Genomic DNA, 24,706 nt, shown 5'->3' on the forward strand with positions numbered 1-24,706 from the left:
ATACCTTTTCTTTGTATGTCTTGGTCCTCTGATTCACAGCATAGTAACTCCCTGTGCTGACTGCACCAGAGTGCACACTCAATTGAACTAATGAAGAGATCTCTCTGAAGCATCCATTGATCTGCAAGACTTTATTTCACCGTGTGAGCAGGACATTTATCATTCAGCAGAGAGGACAGGAGCAATCAGGAGCAGGCAGGGAAAATATCACCACAGCTCTTCTTCCCTTTGCTGCCTCCTTCTCTTTCTGCTTCATCCCTTCCTTTCTTTGGTCCTCTGACTTCTTCCAAGCCCCCTCATCTCATCTTCCTTTCCCCGTTTCTCTCATAGAGTTCCAAAAGCGCCGCTGATACCGAACACACACATAAATTTAATTTCCTGATTTGCATTTGTTCCGCTGTGGTTTAATCCCCCCGCTTTCCTTCGTATTTAACATATTAGCTCCATTTAAGAACTTGAGCTTCATTTCTCTCTTTGTCTGGTTCAGCTTTTATTTTTTCGGTAACACGTACATTTATCTAAAGAGGCACAACTACACTGTGACATAGGTCCCAGCTGACAGAGAGGAGTCTGTTCGTTCCTGCTGCCAGCATTCAAACTGCCAGGAGTTAACAGTATAAATTTAGCTAGCCTGCTCACTCCTCCACCCTTCTACTTTTGGCTGGAGGCAGCCACAGTGCTGGCGTTCACACTTCACACTTTTCTGTCGGTGTGTGTAAGTGAGAAGAAGTTAATATGACGGTGGTTGTCTCTGTTGAGGATTCAGAGTGCGAAACATGGCCTACTTACACATGAAATTCAGATTAAACATGAGACCTACAGGTTTGACTTTTCCAGCACTTTGGATCAAAGTTAAATTTCCTGCATTCTTCTTCTCAAAGTCTGTCTTAAAACAAGGCTACGTCCAAACAATTAGGTTTTCATTTCAAAACATTTGAAAATTTGCAATTTCTGTCCAGATAATAAATCTCCAACTGATACTAACATGCACAAAAAACAACCCAAGACATTCCCTGTAAATTAGGCATGATTGCTGTCATGATCCACAGTCTACAGGTTGTTAACAATCTGCCAGTCAGGACTGAAGATTTGTTTTTTCTTTAAGGCCATGTGACAGGGAAATGATGAAGCAGGTAGGTAAGGACACTTAGTAAGACTGGGCTGCAAACCTGGACACCTGGTTCATTGTTTATTAAACTCTCTGCTTCTGACCACACAAATTGATAAATTTTTTGGAAGTCACTGTTTTCAGGAGAAATTCTGGTTCAGCTTCTTCCTCTTAGAAGGGAGTTTTTCTTTCACACTGTTGTCAAATGCTTGTCAATTGTTGTTTTTTTCTGTATTAATCTTTACCTACAATATAAGGTACCTAGAGGCCAGGGGCAGATCTGAGGGTGGCATGGATATCAAAGCCATTACTTTACGCATATGCTTTAATCTTAAGAAAACATTCATAAAAGCAGTGGATTATGAATTCCTTTCCTCACTGGTGACCTTGCTCCTTAGGCAGCTGTAGACTGATAATGTGTGTGAGGCCTTCTTTCAGACTGTATATGTATATGTGGTTAAAATACATTAAATACAGCATGTATACACGTTTCATATAAACATAGTCTGTAACTTTCTTATTGACTTTAACCCAAATAATTAGACATTTCAGTTACACGAATAATGTAATATTTTTTGATTTTATGTACTGTCCTAGCCTATATAATAAATAAGTGTGTAGCCCAGTAAGTTTAAAATCCAGAAAGCTACACAACATGTGTTACAACTCGTGTTAGAAACACAAGTCTAACTCTTCTAACACGTCTAACGCTCTTTTTATTACAAATAATTAAAGTGTCACATGCTTAAATTTACACAAAATGTCAGAAACCTGCACTATCATGAAAACATTTTCTCCAAAAATGTAAACATCATTTTTCATGAGTTATTGGGTTATTACACACGCGTTCATTCATTTCCAGACTGTAACAATCAACCACCTGTGTTGATCTGAAATGCCCCTGGTGTTGATTTAAAATGTACTCTGGCACAATCAAGGGTCGATTGCTGCTTAAAACGTGTCAACCTGTGGGCGATGTTTTCATGTATTCGATGTTAATTGTAGCGAGGCTCAAACTCTTAATGCTAGGTTATTTTAATGAACAATGTTGTCATATGCAAAGCTAGAGTGACACTAGGAGTGGCAACAGATTATTTTTAGGTTGGGACATGCCACCCCATGCCATCACAGTAGATCCGCCCCTGCTTGCGGCAAGTATTATTGCAATTTGGCGCTATACTTAAAACTGAAAATTGCAAGTGAACCTCTATGACTTCTACATCAGAGAAAGTGCTGCAGCTGGAACTAAGTACATACTTTGTGTTATTATGAGTCGAAAAGCAGGTATAGATTAGAAAAATGTAGAGATATTTTTGATAACATGATGCTGATTGCAGTAAAAACTGTGGGTTAAAACCAATAAAAACCAGTGGATAGAGATCTCAAACACCAGTTTGGCTGTTTCTTGGCTCAAATTCTCTCTGAAAATTTGTTTTTGTCAAATGCTGCCGGTAGGAAAAACAAACAGGGATGAGAATATCTTGTTTCCCTGTGAGGCGAATCGAGCAAATCAAAATGCAGCTCATGTTGTCGTATTTGCCCTATTGATCCCAAAGCTGATGCATCTCTGATGACAGCTACTGGAGTTGTCATGCCTCCCATCCTTTTACTTATTGCTTGTGTCTGTGCAGACACTGAAAGAAAACTTATATGGGAAGAGATCCTATCTGTGCTCTAAGCAGCATTTAAAAACATGAACACACATCCTCTGCATGTGCCAATTTGGCTGTTTAATTTTGCTTGTACTTCTTTGCCAGTGGAGAAAAATAATAAATACAAAGTGTCTCATTTATCATGGATTGCAGAGCGTTTCTGCTCTACTGGCTCCCAAAAAGAGAGAGAGAGAGAAGAAAAGCTGGAAAGCCAGTGTTATCGGTCCATTAAATGGTTGTTATCAGCTGTTATCACTCCCATTGATATTACCAGTAGGCAAACTTTTCCCCCAGCTACAAGGCGCAGTAGGCTGTTGTCAATTCATTTAACTGTGCGGTGTTACTGCATCGACATAGGTGGAGTGTTTCCAGTTTGAAAGAGCAACTAAAATCTGTGTGAGAATGGTGGAGTTGGCAGAAATCAGATAACTTTCACCAAGGAAATGTAGGTTTGTATGGACTCTTTGCATGTAGTGCCATTCTGACTTGCTCTGTTTTTCATCTTGGTGATGCCTGCTAGAAGGTGCAAGACGGCACCAGCTGGCTGTCATAGGAAGCCAGTAACAGCCATTTGTTGGGTTCATAACAATTTGAAACAGGTGGAATACATGTTTTTTTCCACCTCCATGAGTTGTGAATAAAAGTCTTCGATGATTTCTTACTCAGAGGTTTTACACCTGAGAACGTCAAACTCACTCACACCGTGGTCCACATACAGCCCACTTTGATCTCAAGTAAGCCAGACCAGTGAATCCCCCCGGTCTATCGGTATGAAGAAGTTTAACTGCACACTTAATCCCTAAAATATGTTGGTATTAGAAAATAAAGTGCAATTTCAGCAGTATATTTTCTGCATAACAAAGAAATGCTGTGATAGTAAAAGAATGAAGTCTGTCCCAATGACTCTTTGGGCATAAACTGTAAAAAATAAATGTATAAAATTTTGGAACAAGTTCTGGTAACTCATTGCCCAGAATGTCATTTAACTATAAAACAGATCGTTTTTGGTCATTTACAGAAATTTTTATTTTAAATACCTATAAAACAGGAAGGTAATAATATTGAATAATATGTAATAAATATAGTTAAATATTCAAAACTCATGCCGTCCTTCACTTGTTGCAAAGCTGTCGAGTGGGCTGGATCATAGTCTCTGCTGGGCCGATTTTGGCCCCTGGGCCTTATGTTTGACACCGCTGTTTAACACTGTTATTAAGGATCTCCTTCCTTAAGCCTTGAGGCAACTGTTGTTGTAATTTGTTGCTGTATAAATACATTTGAACTGAATTCTTTCAATTGAAGTCTTCCCTAGTTTTCAAACACACTTAAAAAAAAACAAAAGACATTAAGATAATACAGATAATAAGACATTGTGGGGTCATCTTTGAGCCCTGCAAGCACTTCTCAATTTGACCCCCACCTGCTACCTTATGAAAAGCAGAATATTTGCTCATGCGGTGTGTGAGCAGGTGTTGTAGTTCTGAATGATTACTGAGATATTGAGATACTGAGATACTGATTAATCCCTTGTTAGAAATCATGGCCTGTAATGAAACACCCTTTTCTATGGATTTGTCATTTTGAGTTTGTGTGGGTGGAACATTTTTTTTTCCAGGCTGTTACTGATTTTCTCTGCCATTATTTTTGCATTTGTTCCAACAACCAGGTGCTGTTGCAGTGTGAAATCTATCACCTTTCCTGAACTGAGATTTGTGTGTAAAATATTCAGTTTTTCCTTTGTCGCTACTTTGAATTCGTTTCTAAGGTTACACAACATGTGGCAACAAACTTGTCTACAAGTCAAAATTCAGATGCAGCATGAAGTTTTTTCAAACCTCTCCCTTCACAAAATCTCAGCACAGTGACTGCTTTGGCACAGTTTTTGACTGAGCTTTCACCAATATTGCTTTAATCTTAAAACAACATTCATAAAAGCAGTGGATTATGAATTCCTTTCCTCTCTGGAGACCTTGCTCCTTAGGCAGCTGTAGACTGATAATGTGTGCGAGGCCTCCTCCAGACTGAGAATGAACTGACTGCTGGGATTTATCCCTGGAACAACAAAACAATTTTCACTCAAGGCTCTCTTTATTCACATGTTGATGTCCACGGTCGGCTAATATTTTCACAGTCTGTGTACATACTGGAAACCGCAGTGTTGAGAAATGCTGTTTTGACAACTGCTTTGTGGCCACAGGTTTTAGGTCAATCGGGCTATGAAGACTAATTAAAATAGAGGAGGAGGGCTCAAATTAAGCATGTCAGTGGCACAGATACTCTCACACATGCACACGCGCACACATGCACACGCGCACACACGCAGCGTCTATGATAACAGCTAAAAGCTGCACACACTACTGCGGCAAGCGTATTTCTACAGATTTCTCTTTGCTTTTCCTTCTTTTTCACAAAGGCACACAAACACCATAAGCTGTGAGGTTTCTTGGCAATCTCAAGCACACAGACCACTCATTTCTGGCAGCTTCACTCATTCCTTCTGATTCACTTACGGCACACGATTGGTTCTAGCATGCAATAACGGGCTTCCTACCTTCGGGACAGTAACACCTGGGCCCGGCCAGGCTGCTGAAACAAGTGGCTCCATTCTTGCAGGGCTGGGAGACGCAGTGATCGACCAACAACTGGCAACGCTCTCCTTCATAACCTGAGAGACACGAGGTTTATGATCACACTGCTTTTGCTGGAGTTAACATTCTGTGTATTGTTATCATACAAGGATGTGATATATAACTATTTATACATCTGCAGAAGACTAAAGTGATGAATACATGGAAAAGCTGGAAATGATTTGCTTTCAAAGTTGGATTGTTGGATTGCTAATTAAGTACTGTGTTATTACATTTGTGTTATTACTCTTGACCTTTTAGCTGTTTTATTCCAATACATGAAATCTCTGTTTGCCTGCAAATTGCTCCCACACAATCAGTTCAACAGCCAAAAATGGCACACAGGTACACCTTACACCCCTGAGAGTCTTTATCTACATCAGATATCATGATTATTATGTTACCAGCCTGGCAACCACCTAACAACAGGCTGTAATGCCATCTATAACATTTAATATCCATATGATTTTCACTTTAGGGTAATAACTAAATAATGAATATCCACGTAACTTGAGGGATGCATGATACATTAAGATGTCATCATCTTGCCTAGCAACAACCTACCAGCTGGCTAAATTGACACATTTGTAGCCTTTGTGCACTTACAACACCTTATTAAAAAAGCCGGATATTAATTTTACTGTAATGACACCTAATGTAAACGCAATTTAGGCATGTTATATTATGATGTCATCACATTGTCTAGCAACCACCTAACAACGCCTAACTACAGTATGATCGTAGTAATATTTAATATTATTAAGAGTGGCTACTCAGAGTTGTGCCTAATTTGGTTTCTAATTAAAGAATAATGTCAGCAAGACCACCTGAGCCACCTAGTAAAGACAGTGGTGTTTGCTGTCTGTTTCCGCTTTCTTAATTTTTTTCCAAACAGATGCTCACAGAGGGCTCGTTAGCACAACATGCTAATGAGAAGTGACTGGCAATCAGTAGTCACCTGTGACATTTACCTTCCTACCACAGGGTCTTTTTTTCCAGTTCCCGTCTCAAAATAAATCTGACAAGATCAAAAGTTCAGGCTACTCTCTGCTGCTCTTTTTATTCAGACATTTTCTTAATGAAAGAGGCTCTCACCTCCCAGCCAAGACAACACAGTCAGGGTCCAAAATATGTGAATGGGGAATCTTCTTCAAATACAAAAGCATACTGGGACCACTACTTTTTAAATTTCTACTTTTTATACATTACAAGAAAACATTGCATACATTTCCATTGCTATGCAGATGACAACCAGCTATATTTATCCATCAAGCCAGATATCCTAAAGGTATAAAGGCCTGGATGAAATTTTCTGTTTCTAAATTCAAATAAAACTGAGGTTATTGTACTCGGCTCAAAAGCTCTTAGAAACATGGTGTCTAGCTGATACTTACTTTGGATTGCATTACCTTGGCCTCCAGTAACACTGTGAGGAATGTACATCCTTTAATTAGCATTTTAAAGAAATATGTGGGTGTGCTTTTCTTTTTCCATCTCTGTCTCCCGGTGCTGCTGAAAAGCTACTTCATGCATTTATCACTCATTGGCTGGACAACTGTAATTTATTACAGCCTTCAGTTAATGCAAAATGTTGCAGCGAGAGTCCTGACAGGGTCTAAAAAGAGAGAGTCTTAATTGACTCCCTGCAAAATCCAGAATTGAATTTAAAATCCTTCTCCTCACATACAAGATCTTGAATATTCTGGCCCTATTATATCTTACAGATTTTCATAGTACCATATTGTCCAAATAAAGCACTGCACTCTCAGACTGCAGGCTTACTTGTGTAGAGTTTCTATAAGTAGAATGGGAGACGAGTATTTTGTAGCACCAGTTCCCAGTTTGGATTCGGGAGACAGACACCCTCTCTACTTTCAAAATTATCCCTAAAACTTTCCTGTTTGATAAAGCTTATAGTTAGTGCTGGATCAGGTGACCCTGAACCCTCTTGGTGTGCTGCTATAGGCTCAGACTGATGCAGGACTTGATGTGATGCACTGAGCACTTCTTTCCATTTACCACCTTTATTCACCATTTGAACAGATCATTAATTTTACCTTCTCCCTCCCTTTTGTCCCATCTCTCTATTTTCTCCTTTTTCTCTTTTCAGGGAGTTGTTCCTTACCAACATCCTTACCACGTGTTGCTCATTGTTTGAGCTTTCTTCAGAGTACTGTATCTTGACACTACAATATAAAGCACCTTGAGACAAATGGTGTTGTAATTTGGCACTATATAAATAAACCTGAATTGAGATCTTCAAACAGTCTATCTCAAAAACAGCACTGAAAGTAAAACCACACGATATGGCATAAAAACACTGATAGTGTGATAGGCCACACACAAAAGGGTTAATGCTGTGAGTTTTAACCCAAAACACAATCTTTTCTTAACCTTACAAAGTCAGCTTTGGTGAAAAAAGTGAATGAAAACAAAACAACTCAGTGAGTGAAAATCACAAGCACAAGCATCCGCCTCCAAGCAGCAATATCTGACGCTCTGGAATGAGAACAAGTTCAACACACACACCTGGTTGACAGGTGCACGTGAAGTTGCGTCCTTCACCCCCCTGCCTGATGTCAGTGCAGGTGCCGTTGTTGCGACAAGGTCGGTGGTGGCAGGCGTCATATTCCTCACAAAAAATCCCGGTGTAGCCGTCTTCGCACTCGCAGAAGAAGGTGCTCTGCAAAAAAGCGACAGCACACAGATTTCACGCGTCAAATCAGGGAGCCCTAACGGCGAAACGGCAGGAGGGAGGAAAAACTTGTGAAACAGTAATAATGAGATCGCAGATTGTGAAATAATTCAGCGACACAACAATGTAATTATGAGCAGCGGTGACACAGTTTGGTTTTCTCAGCTAACGAGGGAAAACAGAAGAAACGGCACAAAACCAGACACGGTGAGATGACCTCTCCAACACCTCCCTCTCTACACTTTCATTCACGCTTAAGAGGCACAACCAACCGCTACATCTTTTTTTGGTTCGGTACGTGAATGTTGGGGCTCAGTGGATCCATTTTTAACTATGAGCAACGGATAATTAAAACAGGCCAGCATAAATCAAAAATAGCACCGCAGTGTTTGTTCTTCCAGAGCGCAATAATGCATCTCTGATGATGATGATAATGGGAATTCAGCTTTTTTGGAAGTTGCATGTTTTAGATGTTAGAAAGCAATAAAGAGATTGCTAAAACTAAAGCAATGAGCGTGCCCATTCAGCGGTGCTACCTTTATTTATTTCACAAATTTATGCTAGTTTGTCCCATAAAACGTGAACCTATTGGAGGGCTGTGCATAAAAAAGGCTTTAATTTGTAAAACCCTTTGAATTAAAGCAAGGATTCTTCATTTTAGTCACATACTGACTGCTGAAAGTAGCTTCTTGTATCAGCGAGCACTGAAACGTGTTCTCGGGTGAAGAAAAGAAACGTTCTCACCTCAGAGGGTTGGGTGATGCATTTGCCTTTTCCGGAGCACTGAGGGTCACTGAAGCTGCTGCCGGGCTCCACACAGCTGCTGGCCTTCACCGTCAGGTTGAGACGGAGCGTGACCTCCGGGGCCGTGGGAGCGCCAACGCGAATCACACCTGCCACAAGAGAGTGTGTAATCTGCTCATTTATACAACAAGTACAGTAATATGTGATGGATAATTTGGATGGATAATTGGACTCGTGGTGGAGTTTTTAACCATACAGCAGTCTGAAGATGTACTTTCTTTTTCTATTTTCAGACACGGCTCTTCATTTATAAATATGGCAACACCTTTTGGAGAGTTTTTAAAAGGATTCCTGGTCCCCAGAGGATGAATTGTTGGCAAGCCCTTCTCTTTTCTCGCCTAGCGCTCAGCTGTATTTTTAGCCTTTTAGCATGTTGAGTGAATCATCAAACATCGGCCTGCAGCAGCCGCACACAGCTTTCATTTAACAATGCTTTAGGAAAAGTACACACCGCTGCCCCAAAACTGCATAAAACTTAAGTGGTAATAAAAGAATTGATGGATTCAGTTCATTACAGTGACCAAAATAGAGACTGTGCCTCTCTGTCTTTGTCTCTCCCCATCTCTGGATCTATAAATGTAGAACATGTCGTATTATAGGTTCAATCAAAGCTGACAGCTTCGCGGGCACTCGGATAAAAATAGCTTCGTAGTGGATATCACCTGCCATTCTTTTGGAGCAACACCGGTGACGACAGCGATGATGCAAGCTCCTCGGCCAATCGGAGCCCTGATAAAACGACGCGTGTTCCTCCGTCATCCCCGACCGAACCATCGTCAGCACAATGACACTGAAAGTCGGACCTGCGCAGTCATTGCGCTTTTAAACTGCGAGGAAAGCACATGGCCACAAACATGGCATTTCCGTCCCATGTGTAGATGGGTGCCTGTGTCTTTCCTCCTGTCCCCTGATCGTGCAGGGAAACATGCGGCACGCTTAAAATCATGCGTAGATGTGAGTTTGGTTTTGTTGCAAGCATTTTTATTCAATAAATGCGATACCGCCTGCGTCTTCATCCTTCTCCCGCAAATTGTCCTTCATTCACGCCTCTTTCACGCCCCTTTATCCTTTCCTCTAATCCCTTTCTTTGTTGTCTCCTTTCCTCCCTTGCTCCCTCCTTATCTAACTCTTCTTTCTCCTTCTTCCATCCTTCCTCATCCTCTCTTCTCTCTGATTTAACTCCCCAGTGTCATTGCCGCCGCCACTGTGTCCTTCTCTTTCTCCCTCCCTCCGTCTCTCTCCAGTGAAGCTGCCACCGAGTTACCAGACGTGTCAAGGTCAGCAGCCGGGAAGAGTAGCGAAACAGCATCAGGTATGTAGAGCACACGCAGGGGTCAGCCAGCCCTTCAGTCAAAGGAGCGAGGCTCCAATTAACCCCCAGCGGCACCCACTGCAGCTCACGCCATCGTTTTTTGGCACCACTCTGTGAATACTCAAAAACTGCCCGTGTGAAGCTCGGTATTAAAACACAGATGGAATATCAGCATAAATGTCTGTTCGGTATGCAAATAAAACATTCTGACTCACATATGCAAATGTTATGTTATTTCCCCCCGATGACACTGAAGAATAAACGTCGCAATTACAACTTATTTAAATTCATTAATCCTCTGATGTTTTTGGCTCGGCTGTAAATGATCTATTTGGAGCTTCTTGACAATGTTTCAAATTCAGCTTTTCTGTGGTTGTTGGATGAACTGCCATACACATTAAATAATTTAAAAAACACACGATTCTCTGTAAATATGTATCTAGTTTTAATAAAGTTATGGCTGGTTTGGAGTCATCGAGGGACTATCTATTTATATTTCCCACAATTTTTTTATAGATCATCCTCAAACTTCACAACAATACACCAAGCCTTGGGGGACACGAGTACCTAGGTGGGCTAAACATTTGACCTTGGCCTTCATTCTGAGGCAGCAAGGTCAAAGTCGACCTTGAAAACAAAATTCCAGAAACCATATCAAGTAATGTATCATATGACAGGGCACGGAGACCGCTGTACAACACACTCGAATCTTAAAATCTTTACAGCCTATAGAAGCTAAAGGTTTCAACTAATTCTGCTGCAATCATGTCGGCAAAGTTAATAAAATAGGCACTTTTAGTATGTAGTGCTTCGAGGTTAAGGGTCAAGGGTCAGAGTCACACGAATTAGGGAAAAATCTTAGTTTCTATTGGATCATCTCCAAACTTTGAACCAATATATTAGTCACTAGGGGGGCATTGAGCTCTTTAACTTTATATTTTGACATTAATTAATTCGCTACACTAGATTTTTATATTACCAATGCTGACATCACAGATTTGATATAGGCCCTGTCCTTCAGGAGGAGTTGAGCTCTTGTTTGTTATGTTTCTGTCATGGTTAATCCGCCAATAAGCACAAGCTCGTTAATCTATAATATCTATAATCATTGTGGTTAGAAATGTTCAAATTAAATGTTTTTACCAAAAAAAGCAGAAAAATAGTACAAGTGCGATATTATTTTTGATTAAGATGCCAAACTGCATCCGTTTACTTGCTTTCCTGAACATTTGTTTTTAGTGGTCGAGTGTTGCGCCTAATTCATTTGCAGTGTTTCTGCTCAAATTTGGATATGAAAACATGAATTCAGTTTAATATTTGCTTAAAAAATAACAACATCATTTTCAATTTTAAAAAAGTGTTTTCTTGATTTTATGGCAGCTGGTCGAATAAATTTGTTAAGCACCGTATGCCTATATTTTCTATGCAATCTGAGCCAAACATACTCAAACCGGATTTACCAGGTTTTTTAAAGAAATTATTCATAACAAACTAAATCCTCTGTTCTTCTCAAGGCTGTTTAATTTTGATGCCTTTAAGTAAAGACAAATCCAGATTCTTGGCTTCTGTGTCCAGAAATACAGCTCAGGGCTGGTTGCCTCAAAGAGCTAAATGCTAACATGCTGATGTTTGGCACATGTCCACTATTGTAGTTTCCTGTGTTTGCATGCTAATATTTCCCAAAAGGCATTATTAAAAAGTACCAGGACACCAGAGGCTTACTCAGGAAGTAGTTCTGTCCCAGGGGAAGCAAGTGGTCTGGCACCACCAGTCCATCCGGGGTCTGCAGGAACCACATGGTGGTGCCGTTCAAAATGGACGAACGGAGGAAACCCTCTTCGTTCACTCGCCACAGCACGGGAGCTCCACTGGCATTCACCACGACCCTGTTTGGAGCAGAGACAGGAAGGGAATCAAGTATGATGAGGCTGCTTTCCCAGCTCGTGACGAACGCTTACAGCCTTCAGTGTGTAAATCATAGGTTGCACAAGAAAATTCAAGACTCAGTGCTCAAACACAATCCACGTAGTGCACGCTTTTGCTACTGTATACCTAGCGAGGGCCTAATCCATCTTGCCAGCCATGAACCTTTTTAAAATGTCAGCATGTCAGCTTGAAATATTAGACACATGAATGAATCTTCTATGTGAAGCTGCCTGCTTCTGCTAATGGTTATTTTATTCAAAAGAAGAAGTTTGGTGAAATATCATCCCGTGTGCACACGTCGTGGTCGACAGCAGCTCAACAGTCAGTCAGTTTTTGTACCGAAGGACATTTTGTGTGGCGTACCCGATGATTAAAGTACTGTCCTCCTGTTGGTGAGTCCAAGCTGGGATCATAGTCAGGTCTGTGAGTAATGACTGCCAGAGAGGTTGATGCTTCTTGTGGAAACACTGTGAATCTTGTGAATAGAGTTGTGAAATACAGCCAGTGTTGCTGGCATCCATCATTCACACTGAGCCATTAAATAGACCCCCGGGGACACGGAGGTCTCTGCAGACCACATAATTCAAACATAAGTTACATAAAAATACCAGTGACACCAAAATGATCTCTTTTGTCTCTTATTTAGGCAAACCTATTATTGAGCAATTCCAAATTAATGTCTATGCAGAGGCCAAGATCAGCAACCCAAATGATATCGATGAGACAAAGTATTATTTACAGAGCTCACTCCATCTCTCACTGCTACCAAAGCCACAGCCAACACGGACCATGAGGGTAAATCCCGTATCTGGAGGCCTACTGTTCTGGGGATCGTGCTGCCAGCAGGATGATCTAATCCCTCTGGGCAGAGCGAGAAGAACAATGCGCGCCATGTTTCATGCCAGAGACGCCGAGCTCCACCAGCTGCTTGCTGAAGAGACAGTAAAGAGCAGAGCCAAGCCGAGTTGAGCCGAGCTGGATCACCACGCAGAGCAGAGTGAAATCTGTCACTGGGGGTTGTGAGAGGCAGCAGCTTCAATGAGCCTCCTCTTGTTTAAATGCAATTGAGAAGCCCTCTAACCCCACTCCCACACCTAATCCATCCAATATTAACAAAAACAAAAATCAATCTGATTACGCTCTCAGCTCCCGCCGTCACGTATCTGTTCTAATGAACGCTTGTTACTTATAAGAGCAGTAATTGTTATTATTACCTCTGTGTGCTTTTCATACACTCAGCCACAGATGAAACAGATTTACAGAGAAATTAGGATAAAAAAAATGACAGATACGGTATGTGCCTGGCGTGACAAATGAGCACACAGGAGTGTTTGTAACAAGCTGTTTGATTCATTACTAAAACATAAAAAATCAGAGTCAACTTTGCTGGCATGAAAAAATATAAAATGGTAATAAATTATTCAGAATTAAAGACTGATATTTGTAGTGCTGTGTAAACATACTGAGCCAGCCCGTCATGGGAAATAGGTGCAGGGACTTATTATAACAAGTGTAAGTGTTCTTGGCAATACAGTATATGAGGCATAAACAGAGTTTATACAATATTTAATAACCAGTCTGAACTCTCTTAGTCCAACTTCCTTATAAAGTAGTCTTCAGGAATAGTTCTCCAGGCTTCCTGAAGGACATCCAAAGCTCTTCTTTGGATGTTTCTGCCGTTTGTTCTGTTCTCTCTCAAGATGACCCCACACTGCTTCACTAATGTTGATGTCCGGGCTCTGGGGAGACCAATCCATGACAAGCAGTGTTTCATTCAGTGTTTTTCTATCCAGGTGTGCTTTGGCAGCATGTTTGGGATCATTGTTATGAAGAAAAAGCAAATTGCTGCAAGTGATGCTACTTTTCTGTGTTTATTCTGTATTTCCATCGTTTTGACAAGATCCACAACACCACAGGCTGAAACGCAGCCCCAAACCATGACAGATGGTTGCAGACACTCACTGCTGTACCTGTCTCCTCATCTCCTCCATACATCCTTATGATTGCTCATTTGGATTCGTCGCTCCATCAGACTTCTTGTCACTGATTTTCAGTCCAATTCTTGTGTAATTTGGCATGCGTCAGTCTTTTCTCCCTGTTTCCCTTCCTTAAGAATAACTTCTTGACAGCCAATATTCCACTGAGACCATTTCTGATGAGGCTTCAGTGAACAGTAGATGATCAACTGAAGGCTCAGATGCATCTCTCGGGTCTTGTTGGTCGCTTTGCTGGATTTTTTCCTGTCTTAAGGACATGACTTTCAGATTCTGTTCATCTGCTGTAGATACCTTTTCTTTTGTCTTCCACTCTCCAGTTTCCTCAGATTTCTTAAGGATAGACGCCATACTATGCCAGGTATCCAACTAACAACTCTCACCTTACCGGTGCAAATATTTTATCTTATGCCTGTCAAACTGTGCTGTATTTGGCATTTTTTGCTGCGTGTTTTGTGACAGGCTGCTAGTAACAAAGCACTTAAAGATACAATTAAAAACTGGTTCTTTGTAGACACAAGATATACCTCGAATTAGGTGCCTTTTGGGGCTTGAATGATTCATGAGTTTTAAGTGGCTTAACACTCCTCTGAAAATGGTCAGGTACATAAAGTGGACTGAAATCTAGTAAAAAGCAGCCAATTCTACACCAGCAATAAGACAAATGCTGCCAAAGCATACAAAACAAAACGGAAATAGAAAAAACGAAAACAGAAATAGGTCAACAAAAAAAAGGGAAGTGTTTCTGGGGAGACAATAACTCGAGGGACCAGTTGCAGGAACCCAAAACATGGTAGGCGTGTTTTATCATGACTCACATAATACTGATGACAGATTTTTAGGCTAACAGTCAGGCTAACACACTTACATCTCATCTTTTCTTTCCTCACAAAAACAATAGATCCTCCACTTCTTTTAAGTGTCTCCCAGCAAAATCCTTAGCATATTTTGGTTCCTGCAACTGGTCCATCGGGTTATTGTCTCCCCAGAAACACTTCCCTTGTGCTTTTTGAGATCTGTTTTTTCCTATTTCTGTTTTCTTTTTTCCTGTTTCCGTTGTGTTTTGTGTGCTTTCTTATTGCTGGTGTTTTCTTAAGTTGCTGTCTGTTTGGCCTCTCAGGGCCACCGTACAATGCCCAAAAAAAGACCTTCAGAAAACCTGGAAAACTATTTTTAAACATCACTAAAGACTAAGACTTTTACACAGCACTAAATTTATTATTCAAAAGAGGACAGAACTGCTTAAGTAAGCCAATTTTGCTTTTAAAAAGAAATCTGCCAGGCACACTTTGTGGTCCATAAGGATATATTGTAGGTTTGAGCTGAGGAGCGAGGGCAGGTTGGATGAATCAATACGATGGCTGTCCCACAGCGCTGCGGCAAAGAGGGGGGCTGAGCCTGGAGGTGAAGCTACGAGCAGTGACTGCAGTAATAAGATGGTGGACGGGCTGCTTGTAGCTGAAATGAGTTTTCCTTCGCTTCAGCCTGAGGCGCAACATGAGGAGCCGAGATATCCGGGGGTTTTTAAATGAAAATGTGCCCGGTGATATCTGACAGCTAGTCCTGCATTTGAATGCTCTACACTCATGCGTGTCGGGAGTGTGTAAGGCTTTGTTCGACTTCATGTTGGCATTTGTCTCATTTTTCGTGGCCAGTGAATAATTGTGACCTAGAGTGATTATTATTAATTCAAAGCGCTTGCATTAAAACAGTTCATAGTCTTGCGAGTGATACTCAGGTTCAGCGTATGCACGTCTGTTTAGAGACATGACAGCTACTCTCTCCGGCCTCTCTGGGATCTGAAGCTTCATCATCATACTATCAGCATCTCTAAATCGATGCCACTTTGGGATTGCTGCTTCATTCCTAAGTGCGGTGCGTCAGGTTTGTAAGAGTGCCCTTCACTGCCTGCATCTGGGCGTGCGTTCAGATGTCATGTGCAATTATACAGTATGAAAACAAAGCAGCAGCAGTTGATTAACTCGCAGCTCTCGGTCTGCGGTCGTGATGAGGGGCCCGAGTCGTGCCTGCAATATGTAAGGAGGTTCTACATAAAGGACGCCCAGCATTCACCTTGACCATTCCTTCAGCATAATTCACTGACCCTTATTTACTGAGCAAGAGGAAGAAAGTTTGCGAGCAAACAAGCTCCGAAAATACAGAACGCACTTTCAGTCACGTAACGCCAAAGTCTTACGTGCAAGAGCCGAGTCACGAGGGGATTCAAGTGGGAGGCAATTAGCTTAAAAATCTTTGAGCTGTGTTCGGTTTCCAAGGAAAGTTTCTGCATGCAAGTATGCAGATGAAAGGCTGCACAAAGTAGAATCTATTTTAATGTATCTTGATGATAATTATGTGCCCGATATACCGGACAGCGTGCTTCGTTGTCCCTCTTACTGATTAGGAGCCAAAGAGCTGAGCTAATTTTGCTGAGATGGTTTTTTAAGCTCGATTCTGGTGTTTGTGTGCTCACATAACACAGAGGTGAAAAGCTATCGCTGGCCACTTGTAGGTGAAAGTTTTCCCCACAACACCCTCTCCTGAGGGCATTTCCACATCACTGAGCTAATGCCACAAGTTCATGTCATGTTGTTCACGCGGTAATTACAAAAAGCTGAGATGGGAAATTTTCCCGGTTGTAAATGAAAGAGTTGTAAGTATCAGAAAAAAAATAAAAATTACTGCTGCTACAACTAGACTGCTAAGCAAGCACTCTGAATTATGAGGGCAGGAAAATAGCTGATTTAGGATACATATGGTGTGAATACAGCTCAAACCCCTTTATCAGGAGTTTTTTTTCCCATTATAGCACCACTACAAAAATACTTTGATCACCTGTCCAGGGTCTACACGGCCTGTGATAGCTGGGATATGCTGAAGCCCTCCCCCACGATGGATCGAAGAAGACTAATCATTCCAAAGCACTGCACACAAACAGGTGTTTCCATCAGAGCGTGCCTGAGACATTTGTCAATATTATTGGCTGACAGTGGCCTATCACAGATAGAGCACTGATATGAAACAGACTTTTTTCACAGCATAAAAAGCAAAAGACTATCCTTAGGGAACTCTGAAATTATGTCATCACATGGTTTGTTGAGCAGAGCATCTCCAGCTCCAGTGTTCGCAACACTCTCGTACTCTCATGTGTGTATTACATGCAGTGTAGTGCATGCCACAGCTGAGCAGACAGAAGCAGTGTCTTCACAATTAGTTGAAAACTAGTTTATTTAAAATCGGCGCTATTTCATCTGTGTAGGTTCTCAGTTGTCCACGTTATGGGAGTCTAAGGAGCTTGGAAAGAAAGCACTGGACTTCTTTAAGTTTCAGGAAGATGTTTCTCATCTTATCCGAGAAGTTTTGTCACCTCTAAAACTGAAAGATGGAGAGTCCCAGGTATTTAAACCATAGTGGTAATCCCTTAACAGGGTTTTGACCCACTTATACCCACTCATCACATGAACCAAGGTATGAAAAAAAGGCAGAAGGTTCAATAAACACTCCATTTTCAAAAAAATCTGAATTTTCTGGCAATTATTTTACAGCTCAGACTTTAAAGGGCTAACCTCAAAGCCCTTTAAAGTCTGGTTTACCAAAAGAAAGAAAGAAATCGTAGTCCCTGTGTTAATATTAGTCTGGAGTAATTTAGCAGCAACAACACATGATTAAAACACAATGCTGGTGTCAAACTGTCTTTTTGTTATCGATGTTATTTCAGTTGGATGAATGTGTGCGTTTATTGAATTTACAGAAGCTCTCATGTACACAAACATGTTCCGGGTTCGTATTCCCAAGCAAGTTTATTTGGTCTCTGAATCTCTATTGGGAAAATTTAATTAAGCTGTCATTCTGTCTGCTGAGCAAACGGCATCTCTCGAGTAGTTAAAAGAAACCAGACAGATACAGCGGAAACAGAGCGAGATGAATAAACAAGGCCCCACAGGTAGAGCTCGCCCTGCGGGCTGTGGTTCTGGTTAATCAGAGCTTGCTCTAAGGGGACGGCAGTGAGTTATAAAAGGTACTTGATGGTACTCTTACTTTACAGCCGTCTCTTCAGGCACCTCCAGAGACAGAGTCAGAGTTCCTGATGTCAGCTCACAAAGCTCCGGACTCACACAGTGCAGACCCTCGGTCACCTGAAACACACACGCATCGCCACACAGCATGAAATCTTTGTACTTTTTTTAAATTTAAGCTCTACAGCAGCTTAAATTTATCTCACCCTGTCTGCCTCCCACGGCACTACCAGCAACCTCTGCCCAGGTTTGGGTTGCCATGGCTGCAGGGTGGGAGGAGGCGGCGTTGTGGTGGTGGGAACGGTGGTCGGTTGCGGCGGCTGAGTGGCGGCTGTGGTCGTGGAGGCGACCGGAGTGGCCAGCTCAGGAGCGGAGGGGGTGGCGGGGTCCCAGTCTGCGGCCGGCAGGTCCAGCAGGACCTGATCGCACCTCTCCCCCTCGTAGCCTTCGGCGCACTCGCAGGTGTAGGCCTGCTCCCCCTCCTCGCTGCCGTTGCGCTGGCTGCAGTTTCCATGGAGACAGGGGCTGCTGGCACAGGGGTCTGTGAAAAACTGAGATAATGGAGAAAATAAATAACCGGCAAAACATCAAGTGGAAGAAACAGAACGAAAAACACTCAGATGCTTCTCACTGCTGTCCTCACTGCCCGAGCACCTTTCGTTTTTTTCGTTTTTTGCCTCCACATCATTTTTTACATCCAAATCACAAAATGTCAACAGAGTAGTCAGCTTCTGTTTTAATGGGCTCTCGGAGCGGGCCCTTGAACGATGTGGAGGACAAGACATTTTATAAGTAGTCCAAGCTCGCACTCATCATTTCCTTTTCCCTCGGTGCTCAGCGTCTTCTTTTATTGCTCTCTGACTCAGCTTCCCTGTTTATATCCTCATCTCTGCTTTTACCTTTTATTAAATTTTGGACTCTTTGTTTCCAGTAAATTGTCGAGGGACGGCATTTCTTCCATCCCTTCTTATGCATATATAATTTTATTCTTCCACTCTCACAGCATGGACCCACTTACACTTTGTCCCAAAATGCGGTTTCCCCCTCATCGTGCAGCAAAGAGAAATATGCACCCTGACAGCCTCCTTCATGCTGGTTTCCCCCATCAATAATTGATCATATTTGGAGAAAACACTGAGGCGTGGATGTTGAAGGTGAAAAGGGACAAAGCCGCGTTTATGAAGCTCGCTGTCTCACGCTGTGTTTGGCTTTCAGAGCCTTCTCTAATCCCGCTGCCTCTTTTTCTTTTTTAAAGCAATTTCCCTGCAACATCCTCAGGTATCTGTGACTCCAGCTGTCTAATATGAATGAATGTAGATGCAGTTTTATTAAAGGCAGCTGAAAACAGAAAATCAGGGTGAACAGAGGCAGGGGAATGATGCTCACACCAAAAAAAAAAACCCAAAAACCCTCAGTGCATAAAGATGTGAGCATTAAGTATGTGCGAGAAGCAGCAGAACAACAAGGCATCATTAACAGTCCACTCTCTCCGCAAGCAAGTCACAGCTCATTAGTGCTAATCTCTCTCAGGTTTTTACAAGCAATGCTTCTATCAAACTTTCCCTGCTCCGAAGCTCAGAGAGTCCCAGCAGTCCCAGCGAGCTGCTCAGCAGTGGTTGCACAGTCTGCTGCTCTTATCTGCACTCAGACGGCACCGGGGATTGAGTTTATCAACCTTTAGAGAACAGCAATGCTGCCTTATTGCAGGAAGCATTAGAGTCCGGCTCATGACCTTTTTCGTGTGTCACTCCTGATTTTTTCCCCCCTCCATCCTAAATGTCTCCATCCAGGCTGCACGAAATGTGCTCAAGCACAGCACAACAGGACTAGACCCAATGAGGTAAAACCTGCATGACAAAAAGAATCCTTGTCGCTTATTGTGAAGACTTTCCAAGGCTGAAAGTAGAGATGATACAATCCTGCGCTGCCTCGTCTTCTAGTATTCTAGTAGCATGAAGCACCTCAAGCTAAAGCCTCAGTATAGAGATAGTTATAGCAATGCTTCTCTGACAGGGTTGATCAAAGTGAACATTATTATCTTTATAAAGTTAAGTTCGTGTTTGAGCGTTCTTTAAAAAACTGTCAGGTTTAGATGTTTGCTACATTTGTACGACTGCGTTAGCGCCAACAGAATTTATTCAATGTTTTTTTGGTTGATAATAATCTACAGAAATATTGCAGTGAATGCCTCCAGCTCCTCAGCTGTGGAGATTTGGTCATTTTTGTCTGAAAATTTCTGATGCTGAGTAGATCATCTGGAAAACAAAAGTTCCAAATCTGTTCATTCACTTACAAAAAGACAATATACTTGATTGGATGTTCTTCGTTTTTCAAAGAAGAGAAACTAAACACACCTTGGATTCAGTACCTCGTAGTATCAATAACTTGCAGTTATCATTTCCTCTATTACTGTATCCGTCTGTCACACCATTGTGCAGGAATTTTGGCCCATTTTTCTTTACAACATTGCTTCAGTTCATTAAGTTTTTCCACAGCACTTCGATTGAGGTCTGGACTTTGGACCATTACAACACCTTGATTCTTTTGCTATTCTGCCATTTTGTTGTAGATTTGCTGCAGTGCTTGGGATCATTGTCCTATTGCATGACCCAATTTAAGCCAAGCATTAGACCAAGCAGACGGATGGCCTTGCATTTAACTCAAGAATATTTTAGTATACAGCAGAGTTCATAGTAGTCTCAATTGCTGCAAGGATCTCAAAACAAGACCAAATCACTACGCCCCCACCGCCGTGCTGAAAGTTGGTATGATGGTCTTTGGACTTCACCAGATGTGTCCCTGTGCATTATAACCAGACATCTCCAGTTTTATGTCATCCGTCCAAAGGATAGTCTTCCAGAAGTCTTGTGGTTCTTCAAATCCAATTTTGAAAATCTAAGTCTAAACCTTTCCAAATAAGTTATACTGATTAAGTATTTTTATAATTGTACTGTCAGAACAATTGTTGCCTGTAGAGTCTGACATGTAGCTCTTGGTTTTTTTGCAGTCTCTGAGCATTTCACAGTCTGTTGTTAGGGTGAATTTACCCAGATGTCCACTACTGGGACATCTATGGCTTCCACATTGACAAATGATGTTTCTCATGGTAGAATGATGGACTTATAACCCTTCCCAGACTGTTAAAGGGAGGTAATAGTTTGAGCATGTTGCTGATGCTTTTCCTTCTTAGCATTGTGTTTACACACACCTGAACGCTCCAGACCTGCACACCGCCAGAACATCTGCTTTCATGGAGGTGCTCACACTTGCTGCTGATCATTTACTCAAGTGCATTTGATCAGCAGCACCTGGCTGCTGCTTACACTCTTAATTCCAATGGAAGCTGTACAGGTGTAGAGCTGCAGTTAATTAATTCAATAAAAACGTCCTTAGTCTGTTTTTGTAACGTGTAAGTTAGCCTTGGAATAGATTCACAAGCATTTAAAACAGACCACCTATCTGCCTGATCAGATCTTTTACCAGGACAGGGGAGGTGTGTGCAGTAACTCTTATCACTTCAGTACGTAGATGCTGGTGACCCTGTGGGCACAGTTCTGCCCAGTATCACTCTTATCAGCTGCATATACTGAAAACAGGTTTGCAGAGTTATATCAGATTGATCATGATGTCCTGACATGCTTCGTGTTAGCTATTCGTGTTTTACGTGTCTTCCTGCATCATTTTTCTGATTGTTCTGCTGCACCAGACCGCTCATATGCCTGGGGTCTGGCTAACCATGTGAATCAATTTCTTCTAAGCAGCTGATAATAACCCACATTAGCTCCTTTATCTATATCACCACATGCTCCAACACACAGTACAAAGAGATCCTCCGAGGCCAAATTAATTGCTTCTCAAGGTGCTGTGATCTATTTGCTAATTTGAGATAGCCGCCCTGAGGAGAAAAGATCAATACAGCTGGATGGAGGGAAACAACCACAATACTTAAGCACTGACAGCCACAATTTAACCTGGTGGAGGTGCTGGATGAGTCTGTTTTTAAAGACATGCCACACACACACATGAAGACACACTACATTGCCAACATTTTTTACTCAGTCATCCAAATCACTGAGTTCACGTGTTTCAATCACGTTGATGGCCACAGGAGTATAAAATCAGATGTCAGATGCGGTGGTATAAAGCACACCACCAGTGGACTCTAGAGCTGTGGAGATGTGATGAATCACGCCTCTCCGTCTGGCAGTCTGACGGACGAGCCTGGGTATGGTGGTTGCCAGGAGAACAGTACTTGTCTGACTGCACTGTGCCAACTATAAGGTTTGGTGAAGGGGGGATTATGGTGAGGGGTTGTTTTTCTGGAGTTTGGCTCGGCCTCTTAGTTCCAGTAGAAGGAACTCTTAATGTTATAGCATAACAAGACATTTTGGACGATTTCAGCTCCCGATTTTGTGGGAACAGTTTGGGGATGGTCCCTTCCTGTTCCAACGTGACTGCACACCAGTGCACAAAGCAAAGTCCATAAAAACATGGATGAGGGAGTTTGGTGTGGAAGAACTTGACTGGCCTGCACAGAGTCCTGACCTCAACCTGAACACCTTTGGGATGAATTAGAGTGGAGACTATGAGCCAGGCCTTCTGATCCAACATTAGTGTCTGACCTCATAAATGTGCTTCTGGAAGAATGGTCAAAAATTCCCATAAACACACCGAACCTCGTGGAAAGCCTTCCAAGAAGAGTTGAAGCTGTTATATCTGTATTGAGAATGGGCTGTCACTCAAGTTCATATGCATGTGAACGCAGACGAGTGAACTTTTGGAATGTAATGCATGTTGTTCCAACCGTGGTGGGGGGACACATTTACATGTACATACATACATTATATATTTCTGAACATTATTGTTTAATTGGAGATTCAAAGAGGTGAAACAAAGTAAAAGCATGAGGAAAGTGAGCAAAAGTTTTATTTAAAAGTAAGCATGTCACTGCTGTGATGCATCAGTATTTACAGAAGCTGACACAAGTAGTTAACTAAACCTGGGAAGTATGCACGGTCTGTCTGCATGCTTTACAGTGGCAGTTTATCTGTGTATCACCACAACTTAACATGATAATTAACAGAGGTGTGACGAGGGAGTGTTACATCGCTAACGGCTTCTTCTGACACCCTGACAAGGAAGCAAACGTTGATGCTGCGATGACTTGACGAGCTGTGTCAGTGAGCTGTAGCAGTTAGGAAGACATGAAACTGCATGTTTGTTAAAGCCGATGTCTATATTCATTGTGCTCTTTATTGGCTTTGTGTGGGCTGTGAAACATCCTCAGGAAGTAACATTTGGTAACTCTCAGTGTAAAGAATGTAGAAGTCAGCGTAGTGTATATTGAAAATATTGATACTACTTGCCATGAAAAATGAACTGTAAAGGCTGTGAAATGGGTTCTCGAACATTTTGGGTCTTTTAAGAAGCTCAGAGTGAACGGCAGAAGTGCACTTGAGCAAGAAGTTGCACAATATGAAGCTACTGTACCTTTTGACCTCAGAGAGTATGAAAAGACTCAACACAGATTAATAAATGTTCCAAAGCTTTTGTTATTTCGCTCTAACCAGGGGGCCGAGCTGAGTCGCTAAGTTGTTTTGCAGCTTGCTGTGTTTGAGGGCAACGGGTGTTATTTGAAAAGGTGATGCAATAAGGAAGAATCAAGCATAATAACTCAACAGCTACTCTATTACAAGTGATGCTGCAAGGTGGTTTTGGACGAAAAGTGCAAAGCTTTCAGGATTTCAACAAATTATTTTGTGCAATAACCAAGTAGTACGTAATCCTTCAAGTCAGTGTAGCAACATAGAGGCTGAGCTGAACATTGTGTTACAAACTGGCTTCTTGAACGTGACCGTGACTGCAGTGTACTCAAATGACCTCCACGGTCACCATCTTTAGGATGTGGTGGAAGGTGAAGCAGGTGTGATGTTATCATATCAGCATTGACCAAAATCTCAACCAAAAGGCGGATCCAACCTGGTACTAGCAAGGTGTACCTAATAAAGTGTCTGGCGAGTTTATAATGTGAAGTAGAATATTAGTAGACTATTAATCGCATTCAGGTTTGAGGGGAATATTTGTGCTTCCTTGTGGTTTTAATTACTCTTTTCAAGGGTTTAAGTTCAAAAATGTAATTTAACTAAACAGAGTTCAACAAGTTAATGTGAGCCTCCAATCGTAATGCCAACAACTGAATGAGTGCACCATTTCACCATTATTATCGGCCACTTGTTGTTTAAGTGCGACTCATTCAAGTGGCTGGTGATGACAATACTGCAGGGGTTCACTTTGATGGTTCACTTTGTTCCGCGAATTACATCGAAAAAGACGACTGAAACACGTACGTGAAGAATATTATCAACGGAGCAAGTGAACCACTTATCACAAAAAGGTAAAAATAAGTTTCATTTATGTAGACTTCTCTGTACTTTATTTGTAATGTAAGATAGTAACACAGAAGCGCCTCAGTGCTGCGCCAGATAGATAGATAGATAGATAGATAGATAGATAGATAGATAGATAGATAGATAGATAGATAGATAGATAGATAGATAGATAGATAGATAGAT

General features: G+C 41.7%; 1 protein-coding gene across 1 annotated transcript in view; it reads right to left on the reverse strand.

Moving 5' to 3' along the window:
* dner (delta/notch-like EGF repeat containing) overlaps positions 1–24,706 on the reverse strand; it is a 73,153-nt gene that overhangs the window by 15,515 nt on the left and 32,932 nt on the right. Inside the window, exons 2-7 of the mRNA XM_005933167.2 lie at positions 18,341–18,685; positions 18,157–18,254; positions 11,921–12,084; positions 8,827–8,975; positions 7,917–8,070; positions 5,312–5,425 (exon numbers count right to left, since the gene is read on the reverse strand). Coding sequence (XP_005933229.1) covers positions 5,312–5,425; positions 7,917–8,070; positions 8,827–8,975; positions 11,921–12,084; positions 18,157–18,254; positions 18,341–18,685 — 1,024 coding nt within the window. The remainder of the gene's footprint in view (positions 1–5,311; positions 5,426–7,916; positions 8,071–8,826; positions 8,976–11,920; positions 12,085–18,156; positions 18,255–18,340; positions 18,686–24,706) is intronic.

Source organism: Haplochromis burtoni, unplaced genomic scaffold (assembly GCF_018398535.1).
Source record: "Haplochromis burtoni strain Fernald_Lab_line unplaced genomic scaffold, NCSU_Asbu1 Contig_160, whole genome shotgun sequence".
NCBI classification, from domain to species: Eukaryota; Metazoa; Chordata; class Actinopteri; order Cichliformes; family Cichlidae; genus Haplochromis; species Haplochromis burtoni.